We start from the raw sequence: 21,001 nt of genomic DNA on the forward strand, positions 1-21,001 counted from the left end.
GGCGTGGCCGGCGGGTGGATGCGGCAGGCGGCACATACGGGGCCCTGCAGAAGCGGCAGGTCTGGGTGGGGCCCGCGGGAAGCCAGCTTCGCCTCGCGAGGTGCCCTCTTCCCTCCTTGGGCTCGAGGGGAGGACGGGACCGGGACGTGGCCGTGGCTGGGCCTTTGAGTTGGGGGCACTTAACAGCCCTCCAAAGGTGAGATGGTGGCAGGAGTGTCCAGCATGGGGGGCGGGCGACGGCGGTGAAAACAAATGCCCACGGCCACCAGGTCCGGGACAGGTCCGAGTCCCCATGTGGAGGGGCGCGAGTGCGAACCGAGGCTGGTTTTCCTGGACCAGCCTGCCCCAGGGGAGCCCAGCCCACAGCCAGGGGAGCGGCTTGGAACCGCAAGGAAGACTCCGTAACCCGGTGGGCTTGAGAAGCTGACCCTCGAGGCCAGAAGCTGGGTCTGGGGTCTCCCGGCCGGTGCCGGTCCAAACCGCGGCTTAACCTTGGGCGGAACTTCGCGTGGGGGCGGGGAGGCGGCTGCGGACCCGCCGGCGTCGCTGCAGCACTTTGTTTACTGGCACCTGTAGATCTGAGGGGAAATCGGAGGCGGTTCCCAGCAGGGCCGGTCCTTCCTCCTGGCCTAGAGGGTGAGGTCCGGGGGCCAGAGGGCGGGGCTGGGCCCCAGAGCCCTGGGGGTTAGGGGGGTGGGCCCGCGTGCAAGACTGGTCCTGGCGATCTGAGACCCACCTCCCAGAAAGCCCCTTCCAAGACCCAGTTTTCCCAACTCATTCCCCAGACTCCCCATCAGACCCATCTAGTACAACGCGGCCCGCCGAGACCTTTCCCATGTTCTCATACACCGTGCGCATCCCCGAGTTCCTTAGAAATTTGTTTAAAACACACACGCTTTACATGGTATCCAGCCAAATGTTGGGAGAGGCGCGATAGGGATCTTTTTGTTACTGAGAGACAAGTGACTGTGCCTCCCCAAAGTCAAACTGGCAGGTTGTAAAATTCCCAGAGGGAGGGAGGAACCACACGCAGCCACATCCCAGGCTGAATGGCCGTGCTCCAAGTGAGCTGTCGGTCTCCTCCATCTTTGCCCCACCCACGGTTGGTCCAGCCGAGGGCGCCTGGAGCCCTGGCAAGGCCTCCCGGAGGCACCTGCAGGCGGGCACAGATTAGCTGCAGTCTCCTGCCGCTGCCTGGGCAGCAGCCTGGCCGCAGCAGTGAGGGGGCGGCCACAGGCTGGCCCATCCGGATTCTATGTGTCACTGGTCCAGGCCTCCCTCGGACTCACTGGCTGTTTGATCTGCCAGAATGGGACCAGTGAAGGTCAGAGAGAAAAAGAAATGCTTAATCCGAACAGTAAAGGTTTAAAAATAAAAAAAAATTCCTCCCCACCGTCCTTCCTCCACCTGCTTCCAATAGCCAACTCTGTAGGCGAGAGTAAATGACTTACTGCTTGACCCCATGGCACAGGGCTGCCCACCTGTCTCCCTGTACTGGTGCCAGCCACTCCCCCTTCCCCCATGCTCATCAGAAGAAAGGCACTAGAGTTTAAATCCAGGACTTGCCCTGTGAGATTCTCAGAAAGCTGTAGGGCACGAATTGATTGATTTGAGTAGTCTCAGGCCTTTGTAGGGCAGTTTTTCTCTAAAACTCATTTAAGGTAGCCATGGCTGCAGGGCAACTGGGTCGAAGAGTGATGTGGGGCAAAGAAGGCTGGGCAGGAGGGCCTGGCCCTGGGGATCTGCTGGCAGCTTCTGCAGAAAGGCAGAAGGGAGGCTGCTAGCTCAGTCACTGCATTGCATAACTGTAGGGTTGCCATGATGTGAATGGCGCCCCCTGGAGTTGTGCGGTGCCCAGACTGTATACAGGTGCCCAGTGTCTACTACTCATCCCTCCTGTGCCAAGAGACTTTACTTCCCACCCTAAGGCCTTAAGGCCCTCCACATGGGCACAGCAGTTCTCAGGTGTGTGTGTGTGTGTGTGTGTGTGTGTGTGTGTGTGTGTGTTGGGTTGGGGTTTTTAAAAAGTTCATGAAAAATGTATAGTATGAAAAAACTATGTACGTATGGACTTCAAAGCTTTTGCACCACGATAAACTTTCACTTTTGTTCCCATTTTCTCACAAACTCTTTGAAGTCCTCTGGACCATTTTCAGCTCTTTGGAAAATGGAAAATGTGCACTTTCTCACAGAAAGAGGAGTTTCTTTGGAACCCCTAAGGGTTTGCTAGAACCTTGCTCAGTCACAACCAAAAAATGGCTAAGAGTCCCCAGTTTGCCCTGGTAGAAGGGAGGCAAGCAGGAGGAGAGGCTATTCTTGGGGAAGAGGATTGAGGGAGTCGGGAAGTGTGGGTGAGAGAAATGTCTCATTAGATGGTGCTGACAGACTGCGCAGGAAGATGGAGGCACTTATGTCCAAGCGGTCAGAGAACAAGGAGGAGGAAGAATGCTTGGGGAGTTACTCCATTTGGAACTGGCCAGAGCTGGCTAGGAGGAGTTCAGCTTTGCATTCTTTCTCTGAGCACTGGGATTATAGGGAAGGCAGGATTTACCAGCTGAGTAATCCTCCTCTCCTCTGGGCACAGGGCATCGTGTGCCTGGGAAGATCTCTTCTAATGCCTGTGCCCTGCTGCCAGGCAGGAGGGACCTCATGGCAGAGAAGATGGGGAGATTGCTGTGCTGTCCCTGGGCAGTCCTGGGCTTTCGGAACCCTGCTCACCTGTGAACACCCTTCTCCCTGCACAGCTGGGTGGGAGTTGACTGCAAGTCTTTGGAACAGAGCATCCGGGGCCTTGCAGAGATGGACGCTGGAGAGGAGACAGGCCCATTACGCAGCACTCTTTAGGACAGGCTCCAAAGAGCTTGGCAAGGGAGAACTGACTGTTCTCTTTCCCCTCGGCCCTTCTCTGCTTTGTACTCCACTTCCATGGTAATTGTACTTGTGAGTGTCTAGCACAGTGCCGGCACCCAGGGGGCACGCAGCTAGGACACGGTGACTCATGGGTTGCAGGGAGCACTTGCTCTGCCAGGCCCTGCAGTGAGCACTTCCTTTCCATGCTTTGTCTCCTGTGCCCCTCAGCAACTGGGAGGTAGTTCTGGTTACATTATGTGTTTTACGGTCAAAGAAACCGAGACAGTGAAGTTGAGAAACTTACCCAGGGGTCAAATAGCTTGTAACAGACAGAGCCAGGATTTGAATCCTGATTGTCTGACTCAGCTTTGCTTTTCAGGGAACTCTGGGTTGAATGCTTAGTGAAAGTGAGAAGGAAGGGACTGAAGAATAAAGTCAGAGAACAAAGTTGGCCCTGGCTCGTGTCATATCAGCCTCCAAGGGTGCTCTGGGCAGGAGCAGCCCCTCCCAGGAGGTGGGCCAAAGTCCCCTCCCCCCCCCAGTGTCCTCAGCAATCTGCCATCAGGCTGCTCCACAGGAGGACCAGCAGCATTCCACTGTCAGCCCTCCATCCAGTAGAGTAGGGGTGCAGTGTACTGGGGGTCAGGGTCTGGCTCTGCCACTGAATGGCCAGACACATCACATAATCCCCGGAGCCTCCCTTTCAGACTGGGGGCTGAGACACTGCAGATGCGTGGAGGCACCTTGCCAGCGGGCTAGGGCAGCCATTTCAGATAGCACTCCGCTCCCCTTGAATTCCCACCCGGGGGATCGCCATTTCTGGGGCTAGCCCACACGTGCCTACGTATCCATGAGAGCGACGTGACCATGTGTTCACTAATTCACTCATTCACTGCAGCTCTGAGCAGCTGCCCCCATGCCTGAGACTCCACGGCGCTCCCCGGGGCTGGCGCAGGGATGTTACGGCCTGTTGGCAACATGTGATCCTCATGTTTATGAACACCAAGTAAGCCGGTAGCAAGTACTAGGGCCACAGGGGCTCTCTATGTCTCCCCTCCTCCTCCCCACCCCAACACCTAAACCAGTGCAAGTGTGGGGATGAGCTTGCACAGATGTTTGTGGATCCGTGTGGGTGTGTGAGAAGAACCCCAAAGTGGGTCAGAATGGATTCCAGAACTGGGATGGGGGAAGGGAGGATGAGTACTTCCTTGACCTCCTTCTCCACTCTGGTTTCTAACCCCTCTCCCACTGGAGGAGCTGCCATCTCCCACAGCGGTGTCAGCATGGGACGGGACTCACACATGCAGCATGACACTAAGCCTGGGAGGAAAAGGAGAGAAGAAGCTCTTTGCTGCCTCCAGGCGCCCAGCAGTCTGAGCAGGGGAGAAAGCTGCCCCCTACTCCATTCTTCAGAAAGTCCAAGGCTGCATGGAGGCCCAGAAGAGCTATACTACCTGAACCACAATGGCCCAGGGAGAGTACTCTGCTGTCTTCCCAGAGAGAGGACAGAACCAGCTATGTGACCTTGGGCAGCCAGTTCACCTTTCTGGGCCTTGATTTTCCCGGGGATTTAATGGGCAGACTAAACAAAATAACCTACAAAGCCTTTAGCATTCTGTGACTCTGGGAAGATGGTCTGAAAGCCTGTCAGCAGCCCCTGCACCCACAGATACCTCCTGTCCTGCCCCACCCCTGCCACAGGCTGGGCAGTCTTTGGGTTGCGGAAAAAACTTTCCTCCTGAGGAAGTCCTGTGACCAGAGGAGGATAGGGTATGTATTAGCTAGAAACCGAGAAGCCTGCAAAATGAAGCCTAACAGGGTACGGGGCAGACACCAAGCTGGGGGCACACAAACCGTCTGTCTTGCTCAGCCTGGGCTGCTGCAGCAAGAACCCCTTTCTCGGGGTTCCCAGAGCATTGACTGGCCATAAACTTACTTGGCACATGCAGGGTGCCGCCTCATGGCATCGCTTACTGTGGGCTTGGATCTCAAGAGCCCTCCTGCTGGTATTTGTGTAGTGTTTGTCACATTCCTCCCATCCTAAGTGCTGGAGGATGGGTTCTGGGAATAGCTGGCCTTGGGAGCCTTACAGCCCATCCCCAGAGCACTACACGGGGTGTTTGTGCACACAGTAGGTGCTCATTGTAAGTACGTGTGCCATGGACTGGGGAGACCAGAAAGGATCTCATCCAACCCATGCTCTCACCCAGGTGGCAGCTCTATGGGGTCAGTCTTTCCAGGGTTAAGGGGGTTGGGTTCTGGTCTGAGCTGACATCTTATGGTTCATTTGTAGGATAAGGGAGTAAATGATGACATACAGAAGATTGTCTTCAGCCTCCCTGGCCTTCCAGTCTGTGTCTGTGGGCCTGTGCCTGTGCCCAGCCTCCACCTTAGCGCCCACAGAACAGGCCAGCATCAGACTCTCCCAAGGCAGAGCCTGCTGCCCCGGCTCCTCAGCAGAGGTTGAAGCTGCACTGGCACACAAACCGTCTGTCTTGCTCAGCCTGGGCTGCTGCAGCAAGAACCCCTTTCTCGGGGTTCCCAGAGCATTGACTGGCCATAAACTTACTTGGCACATGCAGGGTGCCGCCTCATGGCATCGCTTACTGTGGGCTTGTATCTCAAGAGCCCTCCTGCTGGTATTTGTGTAGAGTGTTTGTCACATTCCTCCCATCCTAAGTGCTGGAGGATGGGTTCTGGGAATAGCTGGCCTTGGGAGCCTTACAGCCCATCCCCAGAGCACTACACGGGGTGTTTGTGCACACAGTAGGTGCTCATTGTAAGTACGTGTGCCATGGACTGGGGAGACCAGAAAGGATCTCATCCAACCCATGCTCTCACCCAGGTGGCAGCCCTATGGGGTCAGTCTTTCCAGGGTTAAGGGGGGCTGGGTTCTGGTCTGAGCTGACATCTTATGGTTCATTTGTAGGATAAGGGAGTAAATGATGACATACAGAAGATTGTCTTCAGCCTCCCTGGCCTTCCAGTCTGTGTCTGTGGGCCTGTGCCTGTGCCCAGCCTCCACCTTAGCGCCCACAGAACAGGCCAGCATCAGACTCTCCCAAGGCAGAGCCTGCTGCCCCGGCTCCTCAGCAGAGGTTGAAGCTGCACTCAGCACGAATGCAAGCCAGGCCTGCCCCATGTCTTTCTCTGCCTAGATGGAGGTTCTGTCTCCATCCCTCTCCACTCAGACTGGCACAGGCTGAGGCTGTGAAGAGGCTGACATTGTTAGGCTCCCCTCAAAGTTCTCAGTTTGGAAGAGCTGGGGCAGCCGAACCACGGAGACCTAGGCTCTCAGGTGTAAGCTGAGCCCCCACATTTACAGGGTCAGAAACAGGCACAGAGCAGGGCAAGCACCTGAGACCTGTCTCCCTTGTAGCCTAGTGCTCCACCACACCCCGTGCCCTTGTTCCTTCAGCTCCAGTCTCTGGGCCTTCCTCGGAGATCTCCAGGATTGAAATCCTGAACCCCCATCCGTGTTCCAGAAGAGAAACTGAGGTAGCTCAGAACAGAGCCCCAAGTCCCTCACACTTCTCCCCTGTCTTCTGTCCCTTCTGGCCTGCTGGGGCTGCTGTCTGGAGCAGAAAGCATGACTTGGGGTACAGTTGAGATGGCCCTGGAATATGGAGAGGTCAGACCCTGTGTCAGGTGGGTGTTGGCTCGGGCATACCTGAGCCCAGGCATGCTCCTGGCATGCAGGGAGTTTGATAAGCACATTTTTGCCCTCCAAGGAAATTCCTCCAAAGGGAGAGGAGGTGGGAGTCTCCCAGATGGCTGTCTCCTTCAGGCCTAACACACAGCCTCTGCTGCCTCCTGCGAGAGAAGCAGACGTTTAGTGACTGGCCCCCTTCCCGCCTCGCCCTGTGGCCTCTCCTCCCAGAAGCCATTGCCTCCTCAAGGTGCCTCTGCCTAGGCCTGAGGTGGACATGTGGGCTCTAAGCTCAGAAGGAGCCCCCACCCCCCATGGGGGGGCACATGTCCCCTCCATCCTTTCTCTATCCCTGTCTCTGTGCTGCTTTTTTTGGAGAGGTTTTTGCTATAGGGCGCGTGTGCTCGCCAGAAAGACAAAGAGACAGAGAGACAGAAAGCAAGAAATCACACCCCAGGGGGGATGGTCATGCCACAATCCCTTCTCCTCCATTCTCCTTTCGGGATCTTGGGCACACACGCATACATGCCCAGCATGAGTTTAAGCCACTGGGTCTGGGACTCAAACCGCGATCAGTTACATGGGAGTTCAGCAACATAGCCATTACACCAACTGCTGGTCCCACCTGTCTCTGTGCTTCTGCAGCTGTTTCCAGAGAGGGTGAGAAGAGGCCCCAGCCCCAAATCTCTCCCACTCCTGGGCCTTCCCTGTGGACACTGAGTTCCATCACAATCTCCTTTGCTTAAGATGTGAGATGAAAATAATGCCAGGTGCAGGGCCTCTCAGAGTTTGAGTGAGACCTGGCACTCTTTCATTTTTATTTATGGAGAAAATTTTGCTATAGGGTGTGTGTACTCGCCAGAGAGACAGAAAGTGAGAAATCACCCCCCTGGGGGGAGGACCATGCCACAGTCCCTTCTCCATTCTCCTCTCAGGATTTTGGGCATGCATGCATATGCACCCAGTGTGAGTTTCAAGCTCTAAGACTCAAACTGCGGGTCTAGTCCAGTGATGTAACCATTACATCTGCTGGCCCCTCATTTTTCAAGATTCTTGACCTATTAAAAAAATGAAGAAATGGGGACCAGCAGTTAGCGTAATGGCTATTTTGCTGGACTTCCATGTAGTCGAATGCGGTTCGACCCGGCCCCAATGACTTAAACTCATGCCAGGCGCGTGTACATGCATGCCCAAAATCCCGAGAGGAGAATGTAGGAGAAGGGATTGTGGTGTGGCCATCCCCCCTGGGGGTGATTTCTCGCTTTCTGTCCCTCTGTCTTTCTCTGTCTTTCTGGCGAGCACACATTCCCTATACCAAAAAAAAAAAAAAAAAACAAATAAACAAACAAACAAACAAAAAACCCAAAAAACAACACAAATAAACCCTCTCCAAAAAAAGAAGAAATGCTGTAACAGGATTATAAAAGTTGTGGTTTCTTTAAAATCTCATGGTGAACTTGTTTTTTTCCGTCTGTCAATGTGCCTCTGGCTCTGTATCCTCATTTGGAGTCACTGTCAGAAGTCTATATGGTAGACTTACTTTATCCACAGGGAATAAGTTCCAAGACCCTCAGTGGACACCCACAACTGTGGATGGTACAACCCCCCCTGTATACTGTGTATTTTTCTAGACATACATGCTGTGATAAAGTTCAGTTTATAATGAGGCACAGTAAGAGATGAACAACAATAGGCCAGATCCATGACCTGGTGGTTAAGGGAACCAGATCCCATATTGGCAACTGTACAGTTTGAATCCTGGCCTCTGCAGCTTGAAAAACATGCCAGGCACCTGTGCATGCATGCACAAAAATCTTGACAGGATGGAGAAATGGGGGAGAAGGGATTGTGATGTGATCACTGCCCATGGGGAGGGGAAGGGGTTTGCTTTCTCCTCTCCATCTCTCTCTGGTGAGTGCACACCTCCTCCCAGCAAAATTAAAAATAATCAAGTTTCAAAGGGGGCCAGCAGGTGGTGTGGTGGTTGAGGCACTGGATTCCCATATGGCCAACCACAGTTCAAGGTCCGGACCTGGTAACTTGCTTTCTCACTTTCCCTCTTTCTCTCTCGGTGAGTACAAGGGCCCAGTAGCAAAATTTGAAAATAATAAATAAATAACCTATTTTTTAAAACAGTTGAATGAATGTGATCTCTCAGTCTCTCTCAGAATACCTTACTGGACTGTACTCACCTATTTTCCTACCCTAATTGATTGCAGGTAACTGAAAATTCTGAACAAGAAACTGCAAATCAAGGGGGATGGCAAATGTAGAACTTCATGGTTTACAAATGTTCTCTGAGCTGTTATCACCCTGGGTCTCTGCAGCTCAGAGAGGATGGTGAAGGGTCATCCTTACTTTATAGACAAGGAAGTGGAGTCTGTCAAGGGCAAGTGACTCTTGCTGGCAGTCAGTGGCAAGGCCAACTGGAAACTCAACGCCCTGATTCCATGTGGGGAGTGGGAGTGGGAGGTGGGGGACAAAAACAGGGCAACACCAGTCTCCCGATCACACTGAGTTACAAAGAGGAGGGTGGGGATTTGCCCAGGGTGGGTTTTTTTCCACCAATAACCAGGGTCTTAGAGGGCTGCCTTTCTCTTGTCTTCCCCAGCAGATGGAGAAGTTGGGAGAGATTGGGTTAATTCAAGCTGTGAAGTGAACGGGTGATTTGGGTGCTAATTAAAATGACAGGAAGTAAACAGGGCTTGGAAACACCCAGCATGTGCCCCCTAAGCCCAGCTAGGCCTGCGCACTCACCAGTAGCTCTCCTCCAGCTTGGCGCAGTGGGCCCCGTCTCCATGGCAACCGAGCTGAGCCGCAGAGATCAAAGCAAGAGATGGGTTAGCTCCAAAACAGCAGAACCAGGAGCAGGGAAGGGGTTTCTGGAAAGTGCCTGGAGAAGGGGAGGCCCCAGGTGTCTTCCCCCTCCACTGCCAGTGCCTTCTCTCTTGGCTGTAAGAATCCCTGCCTAGGGGATGAAGCAGAGCTGGTGTGGCAGAAGAAAACACTGGTGGCTAGGATCAGCCCTCAGGATTCCAGCCCTGACCAGGGACTTTCTTCATTAGCTCACATTCGTGGAGTCCTGATTAAGGGAAGGGGTTGTGGAATCACAGTTCTGGGAGCCAGCATTCTGCCATGCAATTGCTATGTGATCATGCACAAGTCATTTAACTTTCTTGGAGCCTCAGTTTTATCACCTGAGAAATGGGAATAACAATACATTCTCTTAGGGCTGTCATGAGGAGTAAATAAGCCAACCAAAGTAAAATGCTTAGCCTAAGGCTTCCGACATGGCAATTGCTGTGAAGATAGGAGCTACTGTTAGCAGTGTTACTACTATCTGCTGGGTGAGGGGTGGTCTCTGCCGTCAGGCACTGTCCATCTAAGTAGAGAGCAGAGTAACTGGAGCAATAATAGACTTTGCAATAGACTAGACATGGACGGGGTTAGGGAAGGTGGTGCCTGGCTTGGAAAGACAAGTAGAGTTCTGGGACTGGGCGTGCGCTCTCATTCTAGGTGGAGAAGGCTGTGCCAAGGGCTGGCCTTGCCAAAACACCCACTGGCAGGCAGATTACTGGAGTAGCCAGGAACTGATCAAGAGAAGATGGACTTTCTTCTATAGGTGACAGGGAAACCAGTAAGTGACTTTTAAAATATAATAATTGTATGGGCCGGCTCCTTGGCACTGCAGCAAGGCCCTGCTCAAGGAAAGCTGGGTCAGGGCCTGCCGTGGTATGGTGGTTAAGGTGACTGAATCCCACATGGGCAACTGCCCGGTTCGGGTCCTAGACCTAGTGGCTTGAGAGACACACTGAACACATGTATTTGCCCCAAATCCCAAGGTAAGAATGGAGAAGGGACTGTGACATGGCCATCCCCCCTGACGGGGTGCTCTCTCCCTTTCTCTCTGTCTCTATCACTCTCCTACTTCCAAACTTTAAGTGCACACTCTCTAAAGCAAATGAAAAGAAGGGGCCAGCAGCTGGCATGATGGTTATGGCACTGGACTCCCACAGGGCTGACTGTAGTTCAAGTCTTGGACCTGGTGATTTGCCTTCTCCCTTTCCCTTTCTTTTTCTCTCTCTGGTCAAATGAAAAAGAAAAAAAAAAAACCAAATACAATTAAATAAATCTTAAAAAAAAAAAGAAGAAGAAGAAGAGGCAGTAGCAGCAGCAGCAGCAGCTGGGTCCTGCATGGCAACGGTGGTTTGAATCTCCAAGCCAGTCAGCCTGAAACATGCTAGGCACACACATGAGTGCCCATGATCTGACGGGCTGGAGGACTTGGAGGAAGAGGGTCACAATGTGACCAGACCCCATGGAAGGTGCTTCCCCCTCACTCTCACTTGCACATGCACGTGCTCAATCATAACTGAAGAAAAGTGTTATTAACTGACAGAGTCCATGTACACACAGGAGAGAGAGACAGAGGGAATGAGAGCAGCTCTATGGGGCATAGTCATGGCACAAACCCTTCCATTTCTCCACCCTGTAGAGATTTGGGCCTTCACATGCACACATGCCTAGTGCATTTTTCATGACACTGGGGCTGGGATTTGAACTGTGGTTGACCAAGTTTGATCCGGCTTCCCTAACCGCTAGACTACTGGTGCAGTACCACCAATACCACCAAACGTTTTAAAAATACATAATGTTTATTTTATTTTTTCTTTCATTACAAAAGTAATACATGTTTATTATAGAAATTTTGGAAACTTGGGGAAAAGGCAGAAAGATGCCAAATTTCTCTGTATTCCTACCCTGTAGTATGAATCCTTCCCTCCCACCCACTTCTTTTTTTCCAAATGAGAGAAAACTGCATATTCAGAGAAGGATTTTTCTTTTCTTTTTATTTAGTTTTGTTTGTTTTTAGGTTTTTGCTATAGGACATATGTACTCATTGGAGAGAAAGACAGAGAAAGTGAGAAGTCGCCTCTCAGGGGGGATGGTCACGTCACAGTCCCTTCTCCATTTTCCTCTTGGGATTTTGTGCATGCAAGCACATGTGCCCTGCGTGCGTTTCAAGCCAGTGGGTCTGGAACTTGGACCACAGTTGGCTATGTGAAGTCCAGTGCCTTAACTACCACACCACCTGTGGCCCCTAGAGGAGGGTTTAAGAAGGGAGAAACATGATCAAAATTGTATTCTAGAAAGATCACTGCAGCTGTGGCAGTGTGGAATATGGATGGGAGGCGCTGCCAGAATTCAGGCCAGAGCTGGTACAGTAGGCCAGTGGGCATAAAGATAGGAGAGGGCAGGCTAGAGAGGCTCAGGAGGTTGAAGGGACAGGATAAGCAGCAGATAAAGACTGGGCAGGGTCTTCAGATTGCACAGGGCGGCATAGTATTTGCCCTAAAAGAAAGACCTGGAGCTGAAAGTCAGGAGACTGGCAAGAAATGGACAAGTGAGTGTGTTTCTCCACGGTGTGCGCCCTCGAGGGAGGCAGAATAGCTGCTCCTTTTCATCCCTGAGCCCCGTGTTAGAGGTGAAGAAACCAGAGAGCATAAAGAAGGTACTGGACTTTATGCAGAGCCAGGGCCGGGTGGTGGTGCAGTGGTCCACACAATGCCCTGTGAGGCTGATCCACGGCGGAAGGTTTCAGGCGCAAGAACAGAGACATCCCTGAGTACCCAGACCTCCCTGAGTATGTTGGGCACATGTGTGCGCATGACCCAGGTCCAGCTGTGGCTGGGGTGGATCAGTGTCAAGATCCCATTGGGAGTGCTTTTTTCTTTTTTTTTTTTTAAATTTTGCTAGAGGGCACATCTGCTCCCAGAGGGTGGGAGGGAGAAAGCACACTTCCCCCACCCCTCGTCAGAGTTGGTCACACACGTTCCTTCTCCGTTTCACCCTCCTTTCAGGGCCTTGGACACACGCACACACGCACATGCACATGCACGTTTCTCAAGTCATGGATGTGGAACTTGAATGGCACTGTTGGTCATGTGGGACCCAGCTGCCACAGATTGGCCTGGGTTGGCGGGATGCTGTCTTTCCGTCTTTCTGTCTTTCTTGCTCAGGTAAGAAACAAACAAACTTCAAAAACAAATTGGGAGCTGGAATGACCGTGGTGGTCTCACTCTGGCTACCCACTTAGAACCAGTGCAGAAGCTTAACCAGAGCTAAGCCCTACTCGTGAGATTCCAGGGGTCTCAGGTGGCACTTGGCCATCAGACGGTTAAAAGTCGTGGGGAGGTTCTGTTCAGGCATCGCTGGGGCGCATAGGCACAGACAGGAAGTGACTTGCCTGGAGACCCACAATGGACGAGGTTGGGGCAGACCCCTGCCCCTTCCCGGGGCAGTACACAGCTCCTCTCTTACTGAGAGAGACCCTGGGACCTAGAGAATGGGACTGGGCATGGGGAGTCCTGGTCCAGCTCTACATCTGTCTTGTGACTCTTGGACAGTCACTCTTTCTGAGCCTCAGTTTTCTCTTTTTTCATGGTGTTGCTCCTATTGGCTCTGCCTACTTTACAGGATTATGAAGATAAAAGAAGACAGACGTAAACATACTCGGAGAGATATCAATCCTGTCGCTAGTGGTTAAGAGAGCTGGATCCCCCATAGGCAACCACGGTTCAAATCCCCAGCTCCAGCAGCTTGAAAAACATGCAGGGCACGGTGCATATGTGCCTGTAATCCTGACAGGATAGAAAAACGGAGGCAAAGGGGTTGCAGTGTGACTATGCCCCACTGGGGGATGTTTTCTCCCCCTCTCTCTGTCTCTCTCTGGCACATGCCCTCTGACAATTTAACAACAACAAAAAGACAAAGAAACAAAACACTTAGGACTTACTTTAAAGCTCCATTCGATACAAACCATGGCCTGTTTGTACATTCCAGAAGTTTTTCTCACCCGTCGGCTCCACGGTCATAGCTGGTGGTACTAACACTTAAAATAGACGTGCTCTTCCTTTAGCCTGGACTTTGGATCTCAGCCTGCGACCCCTCTTGCCCGTGGCCTGACCCACCCCTGCTCCAGAGCACTGGGGATGGGCTCCTTCAAGTCCCTGCTTTTCAGGTGGAATGTAATTGGTAGCAAAGCCAGAGAGGAGCTGAGTTTCCTATTCCCTTACCGGACCACTTTTCACAACTGCTAATGAGTCCACTTGGGGTCTGTAAATAGTCTCGCTGCATTGAAAGGCACTATTCACACTTGCCAATGGACACCTCTTTTTCAGCCTAGAGATGGCGCCAGCCCACACCTTACCTCAGGGCCCCTGAAGTGTGTCCCTGGGCTTTGCTCCCACAATGGCCACTCCTGTGCTGCCCACAGCACTTCCTCGCCACCCCTCCCACAAGACCCCCAGTGGTGGGACGAACACTCCTCACATCCTCTGGTCTTTGCTCTCCCTATGGAGGTCTTTCTCTTTACCTTTTAGGGGCTTCTCACATGGCATCTCTTTTCCTCATTTTCTCCACAATTCCTTCTCCATTTCACCCTCCTGAAGTCAGGAATCTCTTCTACCAACTTTGATGTGTTGAGTGCTTCCTGGCCCGGGCACCCCACAGGCACCATCTCCCTTCACCTCTGAACAGTTGCAGGAGACAAGTGCTGAACTCCCAGTGGCCCTAGGTGTGTTGGTGAGGCCAGTCCTGGGCTTGCCGGGGCACTCCAGGGCCTTCTCCTCAGCCCCCAATCTGGCTGGCTGTTTCCACTCTCCTGGGAGTCACAGTCTTGGGACACAAAACCGCTCAGGCATCCCTGACCCTGTCCACTGCAGTGTGGCCACAGAGAGGTAAAGAGCTCAGCTAGAACCCACTTTGTATGGAGTCCCAAATATTGTGCTCACGGCCTGGTTGGAGGTGAAGGCAGCGGGGCGGGGCTGAGTGTGGGAGCGAGCAGACACCAAAGCCTTCAGCAGATGCCCAGGGCCAGGGCGCCAGGTGCAGGCACCACAGGCCCCTTCCCTGCCCCAGTTCTAGTGCAGGTTATGGGGGCACATGGGTCTTGTTGCAGCCATTGCCCCTTTCGTTGTCGTTGTCTTCTCCTTCCTCTTCTTCTTCTTCCTCTTCCCCTCCTCCTCTCCTTCTCCTTCTTCTTTTTATAAGAAAGATTCTTACTACAGAGTGCATGCGCTCACCAGAGAGACAGAAAGCAAGAAATCACCCCCCAGGGGGCATGGCCACATCTCAATCCTTTCTCCTCCATTCTCCTCTCAGGATTTTGGACCCCGACCTAGTGTGAGTTTCAAGCCCCCCATTCCAGGACTTAAACTGCAGTCAGTCATGTGGGAGTCCAGTGACATAACCATTACGCCATATGCTGTTCCTGCCCCGTCTTCTTTACCAGCTTATCTTCACTTCTGTCCCAAGGAATGATGGGAGCAGATGAAAAGACCCTGACTTGATGGAGATTGGTTTTCACTTTGCCTCAATTCTTCTTCTTCTTCTTCTCCTCCTCCTTCTTCTTCTTCTTCTTCTTCTTCTTCTTCTTCTTCTTCTTCTTCTTCTTCTTCTTCTTCTTCTTCTTCTTCTTTTTTTTTGGAGAGGTTTTTGCTAAAAGGCACTTGTGCTCGCCAGAAAGAGACAAAGAGACATTTCCTTCCTTCTCCTCTCGGGATCTTGGGCACGCACACACACGCGCCCAGAGTGAGTTTAAGTCACCCGGTCCAGGACTCAAACCATGATCAACTACATGGGAGTCCAGCAACGTAGCCATTACGCCATCTGCTGGTCCTGACTTTGCCCTAATTCTTGTAACCTAGGCTTTAGCTACTTGGCCACACTCTGTTTCCCATCCATGGTGGGGTGCACCTGGGCAGAGGACCCTTCTACCTAAGGAGTCTCTGCCGAATAAGGGCTGCATCTGAGCTAGCTTTCTTGGGCCCCAGCAAATGAGGAAAGTGGTGTCTGCAGCCTCCCCTCTGCCTAGGAGTCTAGGAGGGCTCAGCTCAAGCCCTGAGCACTGGGTGGGTGCAGGTTCCCAGAAGCCCCTCCTGCAGCCATCGTCCTGCCTGCTCCAGGCCCAGGGGCTACAGAACTGGCTGCTTGGATGTGTATATGAGGGCCAGGTGTGTGCAGAGTGAAGGGGCAGGGAGAGAGGCAAGTTCCAGAGATAGAGGAGAGACAGAGGAAACAAAAAGATGGGTACGAAAGCAAGAGCAACAGAGAGGAGCCAGCACAGAGCCAGCGCGAGGGGACCCTGACAGGGAGCAGTCTGCTGTTCTCGTGCCTCCCCACTTCTCCCCATCTTTGGCCACTCTCCCTTGTGCCCTCCCTTTCTCACTGTGCCATAGCAGGAAGGCCAAGCCTGAGGGAGGGCCTTAGCACCCGCCCAAGTGTGAAAACTGGAGGCTGCTCACAGAAGTGGGTTTTGTTACTTCGTTCCAGGATAAAAACCATCTGGTACTGGGTAAACTGCCTCAGAGTGTCTTTGTTTTCTCGTTGTTGCTACACACGTGTATGCATATGTGCACATGCGCACAAATGGAGACGTGTATACACATGCACACCTGCACACCCATGGGCTGCATAATACATACATGCCCATGAGTGTGCCTGCGTGCACCTGGGTCCACGTGAATGCACACACATGCACAGAAGCATACACACTGGTCCACACCTGTACATGATCCATCAACCTCAGTGGAGACACCGCCTGTGTGGCTCTGGCCTTCAAATCTCCAGAGTTTGAGGATCTTGAGAAAGCCCTCTAGGGTTACCTGGTCCAGCCCTATTCACACGTAGGAGAGGGCAACCCTTTGCCTGTTTTGCTGCTTACCAACTTCTGGAAGGTCTTCAGGAACCTGTCCTTAGAGTTTCGAAGCCCTCAGGGGCATCTCCTTTGTGCCCATTTCGGCTGTATGTGGATGCTTTCTGGCCCCATGCCATCTTCCCCCAAACCACACAGCGAAGCATCTAGCCCCTACCCACTGCTGGCCCACAGCATGGCTTCTGGCCCCTCCCTCTGCACATCTCTGCCCTTGGGTGGGTAGACTCAGGACAAGGGGAAGTCAAAGGAGGTTTGTCATGCTGTCTGCCCCCAGCTCCCATCGCCCCTCCTGAGCCCATTACAGAGGAGGCTGGCAGCTGGCTTCTTGGCAGCGAGAAGCCCTCTCCCTGCATGTCTGGGAGGCTTCCCCCAGGAGCACTCTGGGAGCTGTTTGCTGGATTTTGGGAACTGTCTCTGCTCTGCAGGGGACAGGGGGAAGAAGTCTTGCAGCTGGAGCAGGGAGAGGTGGTCTCCTGTGTGCTTTAGGCCTTGAAGCAGTGTGGTATATGAGGAGAGCGTCTGTGCTGACCACTGGGAGACTAGGTTCTGCAGCAGAAGGACCCGGGCAGCCATTTCCTATCTCTGGGCTTTCTGACTTTTCCCGCACATGGAGAGGCAAGACTGGGTGACTCTGCAGGGCCTTTGCAGGATCCTCAGACTCAGAATTTGAAGTGGGACTGTGGTGACTGGGGAAGCCATTGTGATTGGCATGGCCTCCCTCCACTCATTGTGCCACCTGAGCTCTGCAGAAAGTCAGATCTTTAGCAAGCGAGCCCTCCCTGTATGACATGGAGGGTGGAGGTCAGGAGAGGGGACTGCCGAGGAACGGATCCTGGCAGAAGAGAGAGTGCTGTTTCTGGGACGCCCAGGGCACAGGTATGAGGATCCCTGTTCCTGGGTAGACATGTGGTGTGGAGGTGGGGTGGGGCTGGTCTGGGCGTGGAGGTAGGGGTACATCAGGCCCTAATCCTGCTGCTCCAGAGGCTGGCCGGGAGCTGGCATAGGAGTACTGGCCTCCGGTTCCAGTCTCTATGGTCAGAAGTCTGTAGCTATCAAAGGCCGCTGCCCAACACCCATGACTGCATGGTGAGGCTGGGGGAGGCCTGGGATCACATGGTCTGAGGGTGGGCCTCATACTGAAATATCCATCTCTCTCCCCTTCTTCCCTGTTCCATTTCCCATGGCCGTCTGCCGTTCCTGATCCCCAGGAGGTGGAGGTAAGTACTACCCAAAGGATGGTCCTTCTGCAGAGTGCACTCCCACACACCCCGGCCCTCTGCATCCCCACCCCAGCTTCTTCCTTGCCAGCATCCAGCATGGCATCGGGGAGTGAAGAACTCAGGGGAGAGACTGAGAAGGATTCTGGGTGGAGATTCAGGGCAATAGCAGTATTGGAAGGACCTGGCAGGGCCTGGGTGGACAGGAGACATCTGGGTAGTCACCAGGATGGTGACAATTTGCATGGGAAGTAGTGGCCCAGGTCTCACCTCTCCGTGGCCTGAAGTTGAACCTCAGCTCTTAGATGTGAAGCTGAGCCCGTCCCTTCTTCCCTGTCCTTCTCTGTCCTTCTCTAGGATGACTATATTAAGAGCTGGGAGGACAATCAGCAAGGAGATGAAGGTAATGCCCCTCCCAGAGAAGGTCACTGATACCCAGGAAGACTTGAGTCCAGAGAGCAAGTCCTGACCTTGGCTGTGGGGGATCCTTGCTTAGGACCTCAGAAGCTCTGATTATCAAGAGCTGCTGGAGGGAGGGGCCTTCCAGTTCAGAAGTGGGACTAGGGGTTCCTAGGTTCTCCCAGCTGTCCTGTGTCCTGACCCTGTGTCTCCGCAGCACTGGACACCACCAAGGACCCCTGCCAGAAGGTGAAATGCAGCCGCCACAAGGTGTGCATCGCCCAGGGCTACCAGCGGGCCATGTGTATCAGCCGCAAGAAGCTGGAGCACAGGTGAGGGGATTGGGGAGGTGAAAACCCTAGAAGGGATTTGTTCAAAACACAAGGGCTCAGCTGACCCTCTCCTATGTATTAGCTGTCTATGGCCATGAATAAATTACCCCAAAACAGTGACTCAAAACAACAATAATGCATTGGATCAGAAAAGGCACGATGCATTTTTGCATAGAAACGTATGTCATGATCTTCCCGACGACCCAGCATTAGCTCACACCGTTTCTGAGGGTCAGGAATCCAGAAGAGGTTCTGTTGGATGGTTCTGGCTCAGGGTCTGTCGTTAGATTACAATCAAAACACTGGTCAGGGCTGGAGGATCCACTTCCAAGCCCACTGTCATGGCTGTGGGCAGGAGGCCTCAGTTCCTAGTAATGGGGACTTGTTCAGAGGGAAGCTGAAGTGTCCTCATTACACGGTAGCTGGCTTTCCCCGAAGCCAGTCATCCAGGAGAGAGCAAGAAGCCACGCGGTGTAAGAATGACGGCACAGTGAGCACCAGGGAAAGTCACATCTCCTGTCCGGGCTTTGGTATTCATCTCTCCAAGACAGATAGGTTGGACCAGATCATTGGCAGTTCCTTCCAACTCTGACATGCAATGACTTCATAAAATATTTAAGGTTGTCTCTTGAGGCTTGTAGAAGAGGAAGGAGTGAGGGGGCATTTGAGGAAGTCTTAGCTACCCCTGCCTGGCTCTAGACACCTCGGCAAGATCCTGTCTCCTTCTCTCACCTGCAACCTAGAATGAGAGACCAGAGACTTGGGGCTGCAGTCTTAGAGGCCTGCAGTGGCTGGCAGGTAACAAGATGCATGAAGAGAACTTGGCAATGGGCTGTTCTGGCGAGCGCAGTCCTGGTGGGAAGGGAACGGCTGCTTCTTCACAGTGGCCGTGTGGGAATACAGGTCCAGGACTGCCCCATCTTCCACTTTTCTAAGAAAGGCCAAGAGTCCAGGTTTTTATGGGAATTCTCACCTTTTGTAAGTGTTGGTGAATAACTCAAAGAAAGAAGAAAGAAAAGGAGGAAGAGCTCCTGGTAGCCAAACAAAATGAGGCTGCGGGCCAGATGTGACCTGTGGCCCCTCAGTTTGCAGCCTGATTTGGTCTGATGCTGTAAGTGTAGCACAACTCCCTGTTACCTCTTGCAGTCAGACCTGGAGTTGCTGTCTGAAGGCCACTGGACTCAGTTACCCCTAGGAAAGGGGAGGTGGGAGGCTGCGGCCGCCTGGTTGGTCTACCTAGGCTTATGTGCTGGAGGAGGGTCTTACTGGGTTATGGCAGAGGGTGGGCAGGGGCAGGGAGAGGCTGAGGTTGCTGAGCCAGCATCTTATTGGAATGATCTCTTCTACCTTCTTGTCCCTTGTGCCTCTCTCCAATTCTCGCCTCTCTCTCCTGGTGCCCCCCGCACCCCTCCGCTGTAGGATCAAGCAGCCTACCCTGAAACTCCATGGAAACAAAGACTCTGTCTGTAAGCCCTGTCACATGGCCCAGCTTGCCTCCGTCTGCGGCTCTGATGGCCACACGTACAGCTCTGTGGTGAGAAACCTGGCCCAGGTGGGGTGGGGAAGGACGCACCTGAGGCCATGGGGAGCAAAGAGGAGGGCTCAGCTGGGGCCTCCCAAGGGATTCCCATGACTGCTGAGGCCAGTGCCTCTGGTGCAGCCAGCCATGGTCAGGACACCTGTGCCCTAGCTGGGCCACCTGAGTCAGAACAAGACTGTCCCTGACCTTGGGCACTGGTAGAGATGGGGCCTGGAAGGGGCAGGTAACCACGAGCCAGAGCGAGTGCAGGATGGCCTCACAAAAGTTCGAGGGCGACTGAAAGAAGGAGCTCTGTTGAGGGTGCAGGGGTAAAGAAAGGATGGAAATTTCCATAGGCAGATTTCCACATGGAGGAGACGGTGTTGCCAGCAAGCTCATAATGTTCTGGGGCAGGAAGAAATAATCCTCTATGAGAAGACGGTGTGGGAAGGAACCGTGATGGGGGAACGAATTCCCACCTTGTGGGATTTTTGTGAGGATTAAATGAGACAAATTTGTGCAAGCATTTTATAAACTTTAAAGTACCATAGAAATGCAGGTGCATGTTATAAATTCTCCTACTGGCTACGAGGAGTCGAGGATTGCTTGGATCCTGAAGTTCACTGACTGTGGGATGGGGTGGGTTCTAGAAGCCTAGGACTGAGGAGGATCTGTCAGGGAAGTCGAGGATCTGTCGGAAAAGTCACGATATTTTTCTTTTCTGCTTTTCTATGTAAAATTGCGTCATGACTTTCCCGACAACCTGTTGGGCTGAGATGCAGATTTAAGCATCACCCACTGTAGTGATCCTTGAAGTTGCTGGAGGGATGAGGTCACTCAAAAGGATGAGAGAGACTGAGCACGAGGTGGGAGGGAGACAGGAGAGATAGGCCAAGCTGACAGAGAAGCAGGAGAGCCCAGGCCCCAGTCTGAGCACAGCGAGGTTTGGGCAGGAAGCTGTGGTCTGAGGGTCTCGAGGGTCACACTGTCCTGGAGGGAGGTAGTAGAGGCCATCAGGAGGTCTGGCTTCCATCTAAGCCCCATGGCCTTGGGCAAGTCACTGGGCCTGTCTGTGCCTTGATGTTCTCTGCTGAGCATGAGAAACAATCCTCCCTCTCAGCTCTGTGGGGACCAGGTGAGATAAGGTTATAAAATGCTAGGACGACGCACACTAGCAGTCCTCCTGCCAGGAGGAACAGATACTCCAGGGGTAGCCATTTAGGACCAGGAGTGGGTGAGCTCCTCTCCAGACATGGCTTTAGCAAAGAGGCAGGGCAGAGCGTTTCTTAGGAAAGGCCGGGCGTTGGTAGATGTTCCACA

General features: G+C 53.1%; 1 protein-coding gene across 1 annotated transcript in view; it reads left to right on the plus strand.

The window, feature by feature from the left end:
- SPOCK2 (SPARC (osteonectin), cwcv and kazal like domains proteoglycan 2) overlaps positions 1 to 21,001 on the plus strand; it is a 30,579-nt gene that overhangs the window by 1,048 nt on the left and 8,530 nt on the right. The window contains exons 3-6 of the mRNA XM_006170095.3: positions 17,423 to 17,431; positions 17,789 to 17,834; positions 18,048 to 18,162; positions 19,582 to 19,696. Coding sequence (XP_006170157.1) covers positions 17,423 to 17,431; positions 17,789 to 17,834; positions 18,048 to 18,162; positions 19,582 to 19,696 — 285 coding nt within the window. The remainder of the gene's footprint in view (positions 1 to 17,422; positions 17,432 to 17,788; positions 17,835 to 18,047; positions 18,163 to 19,581; positions 19,697 to 21,001) is intronic.

This window comes from Tupaia chinensis, unplaced genomic scaffold, assembly GCF_000334495.1.
Source record: "Tupaia chinensis unplaced genomic scaffold, TupChi_1.0 Scaffold148012_1, whole genome shotgun sequence".
Classification (NCBI taxonomy): Eukaryota; Metazoa; Chordata; class Mammalia; order Scandentia; family Tupaiidae; genus Tupaia; species Tupaia belangeri.